The 12,177-nt window shown below is 39.7% G+C and overlaps 1 protein-coding gene across 1 annotated transcript in view; it reads left to right on the top strand.

The window, feature by feature from the left end:
- Positions 1–7,366, top strand: part of ap3s2 (adaptor related protein complex 3 subunit sigma 2) — a 9,155-nt gene extending 1,789 nt beyond the window's left edge. The window contains exons 2-6 of the mRNA XM_085766660.1: positions 632–723; positions 1,309–1,420; positions 2,611–2,682; positions 5,331–5,438; positions 6,267–7,366. Coding sequence (XP_085622786.1) covers positions 632–723; positions 1,309–1,420; positions 2,611–2,682; positions 5,331–5,438; positions 6,267–6,392 — 510 coding nt within the window. The 3' untranslated portion in view covers positions 6,393–7,366. The remainder of the gene's footprint in view (positions 1–631; positions 724–1,308; positions 1,421–2,610; positions 2,683–5,330; positions 5,439–6,266) is intronic.
- The last annotated feature ends 4,811 nt before the right edge of the window (positions 7,367–12,177 follow it).

The following is a 12,177-nucleotide window of genomic DNA, read 5'->3' on the forward strand; positions in this document are numbered from 1 at the left end:
ATATCAGTTACTTACTACTGTATTAACCCTTGGTGGATGTGATTTGATTGCTGCCATAGATGTAGTAGAACATGACTCAGCATTGGCCTTTACAAAATATGAATAGATACATGAATGTTATAAAACCATGATTCGATTCATCAATTAATAAATCAAGAAATAACTAACACTTTTCTACTTTTGTTGTACTAGTGTAGTACTAGTGCCACCTCTCAAAATCAAAACCGTTTCTGTTGTCTTTATACTAGTGGCCGCAGTAGAGTAAAATGTCGCCACATTGCTGACTTTATGCCAGTGACTGTTCTTCTTTTCTTCTCTAAAACAGTAGTGCCAGTGTCTGCATGCAACTTCCTGTGTAAACTACTGTTGTAAAGTAGTAAAGAAGGATTGATTTGTAGAAATATAAAGTTTATTAATTCACTATGTGATAACAGAAGACTGCATACGCTAGCGACCCCATATTTTAGACAGTGTTGGAGGTAATCCTGATTGGTATCATTATTATAACAACTCGTCTCCTCTCCTTAGGTTTTCTTTTGTGCCACACAGTTCTTGTGTGACTTTGGTGGCGTGTGTGTAGGTGGATGTGCTGACCAGCAACTCAGTAGGGTTAATGATATGTTTCCTGCAGGCGGAGGACATGCAGCAGCAGATAATAAGGGAGACTTTCCATTTGGTATCCAAGAGAGATGACAATGTTTGCAACTTCTTGGAGGGTGGAAGGCAAGTGGAGCTGTTTGCTATGTTTCTGTGAAAAAAATAGCAATAGATTTAAATTGTGTGTGTGTATATACATATATGAAGAAGATTCAAATGCATTCGTGTTGAGCAATGTAGCTTTGCTTTGAGAACGTAGCTTCTTCACGTTCACTGAAAAAATGAATCAGATTTATACATGATAATGTGCATTTGAAGACTTTTATGTTTATATTGGTACTGATTCAAAGGCAGACCTGCAACTATGTTATGATGATGTATTCTGACATTTTGCCAAAACATAAAAGACTAACTACTGTAAACTGGAGGGCTTTGGGGGTTTTCTCCATTTGCTTTGATGTCACTGCACAAGCTTACGTCATTTGGCAGAAACAATGGGCCAAGAATTAACTGTAGCTGCAGTAGCACATTTGTAACCATTAGATGGAGGCAAACACACACAAGTTATCACTTATTTCATTACTCTGGGAAACTCTTACATATACCCAACCATTTAATAATACAATATATTTAATTGTTTGACTTTTTATTTTATTTTATTATTACACTCTCTGAATTGAATTTTCTTTGAACATTTGTATTTGCTTGCAGTCTTATTGGTGGTTCTGATTACAAGCTGATCTACCGGCACTACGCGACCCTCTACTTTGTGTTCTGTGTGGACTCATCTGAGAGCGAACTCGGCATCCTGGACCTTATCCAGGTCAGTTTCTAATGAATTTCATTGTCTTATAAACATATTGATCATGTTTGAGAACAAGACCCTGCCTATGCTTGGAACTATTGCACAAGCTGCATGCAGCTGTATTTAATGATGTGTGGTAAAAAGAAATCATTAACCTGTTTATCCCCCACACGTGTGATTCCCTTGCAATCCTGGAATTGTAACTTATGGTGCGTTCCAGGCAACCCGTAACTCGTGTTTTTCCGACCTGTTCCTATGGTTACCCGTTAGAACGTACAGTCAAACTCGTAACTTCCCACCTGTGAACTCGTGCTAGATCGATCTACTCCCAGTTCCCAGTTAGTAACTCGTAACTTGCCTGGAACGCTACAAACTCGTAACTGGTGACTTGAAGTCGTGACTTACGGGTTCAAAAGCCTGCCTGGAACGCACCATTACTCTCCTGCTGTGTGCCAATGTCTCTGGATAAGAAAATCATGCGGTAGTATGATGTAAATAAGGAAATCCTGATATCACAGACCCAGGCTGTACAAATGGCTCACAATTCATCACATGAAATTCTTACTCAACTCAACAGTTTTATTTTTTCTATCAGAGCACAGCTATATTATTCCTGTGCACATTAGGATGCACATAAATGACATAAATAAGTTGCTAAAACAAGAAATTGAGCATCAGTATTTGAATCAAGAGTAAGTCATTGAACCTGTTTACTGCTCCTCCTACTGATTATTAGCATTACCAACGATAGAGATCATGATCATATGTAATAAAGATGAAAATGTGAATGGCATGTGAAACAAATTATGCAAGTAAGTTTAAAATTCAATTACACTCTTGTTTTTTCTTTTTCATTAAACGTCTCTTCCACTTTCTTTTGATCAATGCACTCAGCTTCCAGTTTGTAATGTAGCACATTGACCTGGATTAAAATCAAACATTCGTATTGATCCGCCTGTGAAACCCCAACCTTCTTAATTGGCATTAGAATTAGAAATATGAAACACTAGTGTCTGCGCACTGACTTCCTGTGTTAATACAGTATAATACACATCCTGAAGGAAATTCAATATTTGTTTTGCCCTCAAGTGTAATTATAATCTCAAACAATCTTCCTTGTATCTGACCCTTGTAGGTTCAGCCTTCTCTACATGTAGGTGTTTGTTTTATAAATGAGCTGTGTTAAGATCCAATCCTCTTTGTATTAGGTGTTCGTGGAAACACTGGACAAATGCTTTGAAAATGTCTGTGAGCTGGACCTCATATTCCATATGGACAAGGTGAGTGGGAGCTTTTCTTCTGACCTTTTGCCACTGGCCAATTAAGTACAATTATTCATTCATTCATTCATTCATTCATTCATTCATTCATTCATTCATTCATTCATTCATTCATCCTAGAAGTTAAAAAAAAACCCAAACAAAAAAAAGATTTCAGCTGCTTTGCCCCTTTTCTTTGTCACATCTGACAGTAAACTGAATGTCTAGTGAAAATACTAATTAGGAGGAGCTCCAGTGTTGTGTGTGCCACAGTTTAATTCTCATAAACGTGCAAGTAGCTTTGACTTGGAAACGTTTTAGCAGCAAAAAATGAACTTCTGAACTATGGCCGCGATCCAGTGGCAGAACAACCTTCACTGTTGCTTCTTATCTGTTGGAGGAGTCCAATCTACTTGCATATGGTGTCTTGTCAGTACAGACTGAAACAAAGCTTGTTGTTGCTTCACGATAAAAGTTTTTAGTTTTTTTTTTTAAGATTCTGAGCAGCTGCAGTAGGAAATGGTGACAAAACTGTGGTTGACTGAGACAATGAGTCTGCCAGGTTCTGATTCCCTTTGTCACAGTTTTTCTTAGGAATAAACTTTATGCCAGTAAATGTATGTGGTCACCTCCTGGTGTTAGACACATTCACACTTAGCACCCCCCCCACCCCCACCCCCCAACATGAACCTTGAAAACAACATTGTTGACTCAGTTATGTTGATCTTATGTGTCAACTCCAAATCAGCATTTTACTATAAATGCTTTTGCATTTAATAAAAGCTACAATTGCCGAAGTGGTCCAGTTCTTTTTAGTGTGTGACCAGAGGATTTTTAGCTGATACTGTCTATCAAAGCAGGCTCCTGACATCATAAAGTAGATCCTGCACCTCTGAAATTTTCACATCAGAAGTGAAACTGTCCGTGCCTGCGGGCTGGTTTTGTTTTAACATGAGAAGGTTGAAACGAATGATGAAAAGAAAAGCATCAGTGTTTAAAGTCTTCTCTTCCTCAGAAGCTGAGTTTGGGGGAAAAAAAAAGCATTTAAATCATGCACAGGCTCCTTTTAAGAATGAAGCTATGCATTGTCCCGGCTACAACAAGGCTTCATTTTCTCTCCCTGGAGTCGAGCTTGAAGTGTTATTGGAGACTAATCAGACACATCTTCGGCCATCTTGTTTGAATTTTCCCAGCAGGAAATTGATGTCATGTGGTGCAGTGGGGTTTGGCCTGAGGAATGTTCCTAAGATGAAATGTGGAAATATTTCTGCTTGAATGAAACCCCTTTGCTCTTGGAGAGCTTTGATAGCTGGACGCTACAAACCTGCACGGATTTGGGAAAATATAAATGAAACTCATTTGCAGTGTTTTCAAACTTTAAAGGAACATGGGGCAGGATTTGTGAAAAAATACACATGCATTTTAAGTACTTTACTGCTAATGGGTGATGAAGCGTTCAAAACCAAAAAGAATGAGCCCACCCACGTATCTCTCCGTTGCCTTGAACAGGCTGTGTGCTTCGTAATGCGCTGCAATTCTGGGTCCGAATTTCCCGCGCACTCCTGGGGATGTGACGTCAAATGATGTCAAATGACGCTGCATGTGCGTCCTCGACAGCATTCGCCTCGGATACGGAAGAAGACAAGCGCCGTGGACCCAAGTTAATGTTTGGGTAACTGTCATTTTGCTGAATGAACGCGCTAATGCTGTCAAAGAAATATACTAAAGTTACACTAAAATAAACATTGTTAGTTTATTTACTTAGTCGCTTGACACCGGTAATTCTTTATAGGAGATCAATGTTGGTCTCATTGATGAAATGTAACAACCGTGGCAGCCACGTTAGTTTGAATGAAAAGTGAAACTTCATGTGTGTATTTGACAGAAGAGCAGCGCTGCCTCTGGGCTCTGTAGCCTACGTACAGAAATCACCACATTACATCAATAAATAATCTTACTATTATTTATCTTATTTCTTCATCCTGCCCCAAGTTCCTTTAATATTATTAGCCTCTCATGCACATGCAAAGATGAATAAATTTCAGAGGTTTACACACCACTTCCACATCTAACTTCTTTTCTGCAGAGAGAAAATGTACGAACGTATCTGGCTGTAACTTACTGATTTCCAAGCTGTTGCAGGCACTTCTTTTCTGGCGTATCATCCTTAAATGGATATTTTACATGGGCTTGCGTGATGCGCTCAGACACAGTCGGGGTATTACCTGCAGTGGATTTGCATTGATGCAGTGGAATCTTTTCCACCCACAAGAATTCACAAATTTAAACTCAAGAGTGAAATTGAGACCGTCTCCTCTTGAACCACGTTTGAGATCTTATTTCCAGAGACTAGACTCTTTTTTTTATTCCTCTGTCATCATTTTCTTTTATACAAAAAACACAGAGATGCTGAGTTTCTAAACAAGCCACGGTCATAAACTACTGCTTCAAACGGTTACATCTGGCCGCCATTTGGAACAGCAGCTAATCCATGTTTTATATTATTGAATTTAAGCATGACACAAGTCAGGATTTTCTGTTGCATTTGGCAGCATCCTCCTAATTTGAAGTCACAGTGAGAATGCAAGTCGATCTGTTTTAATGATTGTAATTCAACAGGTGCACAAGCTTTTGCTGCATATTAACTGCTGTGTTGTGTCTGTCTTCAGGTCCATTACATCTTGCAGGAGGTGGTGATGGGAGGCATGGTGCTGGAGACCAACATGAATGAGATTGTGGCTCAAGTGGAGGTTCAGAACCGCATGGAGAAGTCAGAGGTCAGTCAGTCAAGCATGTTAATGGACCGTACCAGTGTTTTTACATTCTTTCACCCCACTAAACATCTTCCAAAACAATGGCTTTTAGTGTGAAGAATGTGTTTTTTGTTCTTCAGACATCCACACCAATGACCCCTCACTTTGTTGTTTAAATTACATTAAACATAAGATTCAGCTGTACACGTTTTTGGGGAAATGTCAAAATTAATGCAGCAGAACCAGAAATGACCTCCTATCCTTTATCATAACATAGACTGGTCAGAAATGTGGGTGTAGCTTGTAGCTAAAAATGCAACATTTCAGATTCGTGTTAACCCTTTGACTGGTTTTAGCAGAAATAAATTAATCTAATAAATCCAGGTGCAATCCAGGTGCATAGACAGTTTTACAGTGGATATGAAATTAGAGAATGTGCTTTATAGTCATGAGCTGCTGAATGCTGTTGAAAAAAGCAGGTCTAAAACTCACTGTATAAAAGTCTCAAAAGGTCAAGTTGTAGCTTTATAGTGGGTCATGTAGTGGTCTGTTTCTTTGCGTGGCACCGTGACTTCCTGGAATGTTTCCTTACGCTCCCATGACTGGAAAAGTAGAAAAAGGCTTTCCAAGAACACAATATAGTTAGGTGCTTCAAAAACATGTTGGCTCTAAAATCCGCACAATTTGTAGTACAGTAAATGGACTGCAGCTGGAAAACACAGTATGTACATTCAAATATCTTGTTTCATCATCTCAACTGTAATGTGAACTATGCTATAATCACACTGTCACTGAAGAATTCTTCTCCCGATAGCTTTAAAGCTGTTTTCTGTGATTTGTGTCTTTGGACAGGGAGGTCTATCAGCGGCTCCCGCTCGCGCCGTCTCCGCTGTGAAGAACATGAACCTGCCCGAGATTCCTCGCAACATCAACATCGGAGACATCAATATCAAAGTGCCGAGCCTCTCCCCGTTCTGAGAAGCATCCCAGCTGAGCTCTGCAGGTGCCACTGACGTCTCCACTTCTCTGCTGTCGCCCTCCACTCAGCTCTGCATTAGAGGCAGAGAAACCTGTTTTTATATGTGTACTATAGAGCCACAGCGGCTTACTCTCCCTCTCATTCCAATGTTTTCTCATGTACGGGAGATTAGCTGTGGTTTATTTGTGAGTTCTGCTGTACAAGTTACAGACCGCTCCAGTTGAAGGATTTGCACAATAATGTAAAGTTTGATTCTGTAAAGCATAGAGAGTAATATTAATATCTATAAATGTCCTGCTGTTCTCTCTGTGTTTTGTAGTTCTCTTGTTGATTCTCCGCTCTATCCACATGAGAAGTGAATGTGTTTGTTTGTTTAGTGTGTGTTTTTCCTGCACAGCTCTTCCAAATCTCTGACATCCATCTGAGTTTTGAGAGCGTTCCCTCCTGTCTGACATGAGCTTTTGGACTGAGTTGAGTTCACTGTAATGTGAGCCTCTGACTTCTGTATGGGGCTATAATTCACAAAAAACACGTCTTATCTCATATAGACAGGGTGGGATTAGATTGCTCCAGTTGGCTCTTGTCACAGTTCATTTTCCCATTTATATAATCATATTGTGTCTCTGACATCCTTATGAATTGAGTATACTGTTATTGTTCTCTTGGGTGCAGATTGTGCTCAGTATGCAATTCTAGTTTGATTGTGTTGATGGGATCTTGCCAACATCTGCTCAGAGAAGCAACAGACTGATGTTGACCTTTTCTTTTCTTTTTTTCATCTTTTAAATGTTTATGTTACTGTTTAAGTGTGTTTGTGTCTTATTGGCTGTGTTTAGCGGCCTGATTTATTCAGAGCCAGAGTGACATCCAAGCCATATTCTTTAAAATCCTGTCAAGCCTCTCGAGGAATGAAATATGTCTCGGTGTCAAAGACATTCCTTGCCAAGAAATTAAATAAATGAAAAATATACAACACGTGACTGTGAGTTCTTGTGCACCGCCTCTCTGTAGCAAACCTTTAGGAAAGAAGGCTGAGTCACTGTGACTGTCGCCAGTCTTCATCATGCCAAACTACAGTCAGAACACTATGTACCTCTGACGTTCCTATGAGTTCTTTCTGTTCAACCACAAAGAGTTTGCAGTCTAGTTGATACAGCCACATTCTTTCACCCCCTCCTCCTCCCACTAATTTTGGGATTTTTTGATGGTGTGTGGGGTGGGGGGGGGGGTGGGGGGCTGAGTTGTCCCCAACCACCCCGCCCTCCCCCCACTCCATCCCTAGTAAAGCCTTTGGTAGTGCTTACCACCTCCCACCTCCGCCTTCACAGATGCAGAACGTGAATGTTACACATCAGCCGGGATTTCTTTAGCTCAGCTTGTGCGTCCCATGCAGACCTGCATCAGGACATCCTGCCACGCAGAGTTTGGTATGTGTTGTTTTTTCCCCACTTTGGTATGTTAATTTAAACACCATGCTGCACTCTCTTTGTTGCAACTTGGTGTTTTCTTTGTGCATAAGCTTTTAAGCTTTGGCATCTGTTGCTTTGCTCCTTTCAGACTCAGGAAGGCTTGTCAGAACTGGCCTGCAACAGAAAGGTTTATCCTTGACTGTTTATCGATGGTGCATGAATGTATATAAATGTATATAAACTGTAAACTCCATTTTCATGATGCTGTTTGTGAAAATCAATATACAAGATCATTGACCTCTTAAAATTTAAGACGGAGCTACCAGCTGTCGCTCCTCCCTATTTCCACTTTCGTTTCCAGTGGTTTCATTACAAAGAAAAACCTACATAAGGCAAGCAACCATAAACAGTAAACAGTCTCTGAACGATGCAGTGGTGATTTTTTTTTTTTTAATTGGATTTTTTTATTTGCTGAAATGACAGTTTAAATTCTGGCTCTGCTTTGGGGTTATTGGATGTCTTTCAACATCCAATGTGTGCTGGAAGTGGAAGTAAACTCAGCTTATCTGCACAGTGTGAGACCGAGGCCATACAGAGCTGAGATAGGTTACAGGTTCATGTGCAGGTAGGATGATAATGTGTGTAGCCTATGTGTGCTTACCTTTACCTTCACATTTATAAGATAAGATAAACTTATTGATCATGCACAGTAAATGTGGTTGGTGTGGTTAAAAGGGCAAAGAGTTTAAAAAGAGAGAGATGATGCAAGCACAATGCTGGTAATATACCAATTTCACCATATTGACCAGACTGAGATAACAGTGAAGCTGTCCAGTTTTAGTCATTTTTAGATGTCACCAGTCTTGGGTTAGAGATTTCTACCACTAACTAGACTCTTATCTTGATTTAATTCAATAATCTCCAGTAATCTCCAGTAAGGCACAGTACTTGACGGGAATTGAGTTGAAACCACATTATGTGACAGTGGTGATCAAATGACTCCTTTGTTGTCATTTCTTACTCCATGGAAATATGTAACTTGGGTTCCCCAAGATAAACATTCCCACATTATCCCTCTGTCTCTGCTGGCACAGGAAAAGTGGAAGTGATTTGTTTGGCTTTTATTGCATAAATGGACATTTGGTGCATTAGCACATTAGACGTATTTATCTAACACACTGCTGATTAATTAACTTTCTTATTAGTCCCCATGTCTTTTTCACAACATGATTGTACTTCACTCTGTCATATTGAGGTTTAATTTGTATGTTATGTTTGTATGTCTCTGGCAGGCAACTGAAGTATCAAATCAAATCAAACTTAGTCTAAGAGAAAACGTTTCTTTGAGATCAAAAAAGTTCAGTTTTTGTTTAAAAGTCTCACAGCTTGTGACAGAAAGCTGTTCAGTAGCCTTGTGCTCTTGCACCTAATGCTGCAAGTATGATTGTATTTTAAGTACCTATGTTTGTTTCATTTAAGGTGTAAATGACAATTATCAATTTTCATGAACTGATATATAGTAAAAACAGTTATATGGTGGTTCCATGGATTATGGAGAAGAAAAAAAAAACACTAGCTACTCCTGCTAAAGCTCACATAGAAACCAGTACCTTAGGGTTTGTTTCAGTCAATGTTGATCTGGTGTGGTTAAAATAAACAATATAGCCTATAAATTGTATTACAACCCAAACACTTGTGTCCTACACTGATGGTAAATCAAGAATAGGTTAAATGTCTTAGACAGTCTATTTACAATGGACACTATACCTGAGAAAACCCATTTTGTTTGTACAAGTCAAGGATGGGCTCTGTTGGGTAAAATATTCAGCCTCAGCCTTTCTACCAGCTTCTATTCTGAAGAGTTTAAACCATTTTCTCCTGGTGTCAGTTGCTTCTGTAATTACTGCACCCTGCCTTGATTTGGCAGAGTATACAGTAGAAGTTTAAAAAGTAAGTATTTGGGGCGCTGAGTGGCGCAGTAGGTTGAGCAGGCGCCCCATATGTAGAGGCTACTGTCCTCACTGCAGTTGGTCCCGGTTCGAATCCCTCATCGGCTGGTCATTCCCCCTCTCTCTGCCTCCCCATTTCCTGTCTTTCTAAACTATACTATCTAATAAAGGCATTAAAAAAGAAGAAGTAAGTATTCACTGGAAATTGCTACAGCTACTTCATGCTGCACAGCTGTTTTCACCTTTCGGTCACTGCATGGCTGAAGCGCAGATGGCTGACAGCATGATTAATATTGAGATCCTAGAGCGTCCATGTCTGTGTGGTCTCAGTCTGCAGAGTTTAATCAAAAGCAGATGCATTATTTCCAGATGTTCTTTACCTTAGGGTGTCAAGTTCACATGGCAACGACTGTGGAAGATCAGTTTCTGTTTTGCCTGAAGGACTTATTGATCTTTTCAGCCTGAGTGTCTTTCCTCAAATGAACAAATCAATAAAATGGTAGATAAGCCTGATAAAGAACTTCTTATCACAGCTGCACCTTATATGGTCTATTAAACAGCTGATTTTGTTGTTTGATGATCACGTTTGTTACTTCCTGACGTAACAACCAGAATGGTTATAGTAGGAATCCACACTAAAAAGTGTGCTTGGACTGACAGATTAAAAAAAAGAAAAGAAAGAAGATAATGTATCATCAGCCTTCACTCTAGATGCCGTCATTCCAGCTGCTTCCTCATGTCACCACAGAGACTACCTGGCTTCTGACCAGAATCTATTTATTAGCAGCTTATCAGCATTTACAGCTCTTTATTAGTAAGACAAAAAGCAGTAACCCTTAATCTCTAATGATAAATGCTGATTTATCACTGCAGACACAATAGTTATTATTAATAGAATACCATGAATAACATACAACAGTTAATGGTACTGAGTCACTGATAGGAGCGTCAGTTGAGGACCTTCAACCTTATCTCACAATCCTCAGCAGTAGGTAAAGTTTGCTTATTTATCATGGAGATGGCTCAGCTGTCACAACGTGAACCGTGTGTAACTATATTCAAGGTCCAAAGTCAAGAGCGGGCCTTCACACTCAACATCTATAAAGTATTTTCCACTACAGAAGTTTCAACTTTGATCCTCTTTGAAAATGGTAGATGCTGTATTTTCTCTGCAGTATGAGGTTTTTCTTATAAAACTAGTTTAGGAGGATATCATAAAAGTTATTATTAATATGAAAAATATGTTTTTAATAAAGCACTGACCAAGACAAGCTGGGTGTGTTTAAGAACAGCTGACTACAGACATTGCTGAAGTTACTGTGGTTACTTACTGGTATTGTATATAATCCCCAGTGTACGATGGTTAGATGTTGACATCAATGTGGAAACATCTATTCACAGTATCAGCTAAGAAGGAAGGAAATGTGGGATGTATCAGTACAATGTAAAATAGCACAGTCAGGATTTTGTACAACAAATGATTACAGTACCTTGACACAGCGTGTCATCATCTTCTCTTATCTTTTTTCATGTGAGTCAGTATCCAGTGCACCATAGATAGATATAGCGAAGGCTGATCCCTGTGCAATTAGGCTACTGATAATGTGAAGTCATTGTGATACAGAGCAAGAGATTGCCAAAAAATGCCTCCCATTAAAGCAGATATCAGTGGCACGGCCGTTTCGGCTAATGCTGTGTTCAAGGCAGGCTTTTGAAACCGTAAGTTACAGCTTCAAGTCACAACTACGACTTGGTAGCGTTCCAGGTAACCCGTAGCTCGTGTTTTTACCGTCCTGTTGTCTGTGAAAGTTCCCTATAACGGCCACTCGTAACTTCCGACCCGTGAACTCGTACCAGATCGAACTGGTATGACTTCACAGGAAGGAAAAACACAAAGTACGAGTTTCCTTGAACGCACCATGAGTTAGCAGCCCCCGCCCTTGTCAGGCATCAATTGGTCCTCGTGCTACGTCACCACATTCACGCGCATCCCTTGGCTGCACACACAGCCCTTCATGCCGTTCTCTCCCCTCATTGGATAACACTTGTATCCCACAAGGAACATTTTCTCCTCGGGTTACAGCAGAGCAGAGTGACGGAGAGACTCGTGTTTAGGCTGAAATACTTCATGTAAGTGATTGCTGACGGAAAATAGGACTATTTAGGACTTATATTAACAAAAACATTCCACTGATATCTGCTTTAATGCTGGAAGAGTTATCTCACATGGGGAAGTTTTGGTTGAGTTGGGAAGTTTTGTTTGCTAAAATTTTTGATAAAGTATAAATTGATTTCAGTACACAGAAGAATAAATCCCAGGACGCCTTCATACAAACTCAATACAACCTCTACACATGATCCATAACAGAATGAACAGATATCATTTTATTGACTTGTTGCAACCCTTATCAGGGTTTATGGAGTAT

Source organism: Trachurus japonicus, chromosome 3 (assembly GCF_045865225.1).
Source record: "Trachurus japonicus isolate A0001 chromosome 3, Traja_1.0".
Classification (NCBI taxonomy): Eukaryota; Metazoa; Chordata; class Actinopteri; order Carangiformes; family Carangidae; genus Trachurus; species Trachurus japonicus.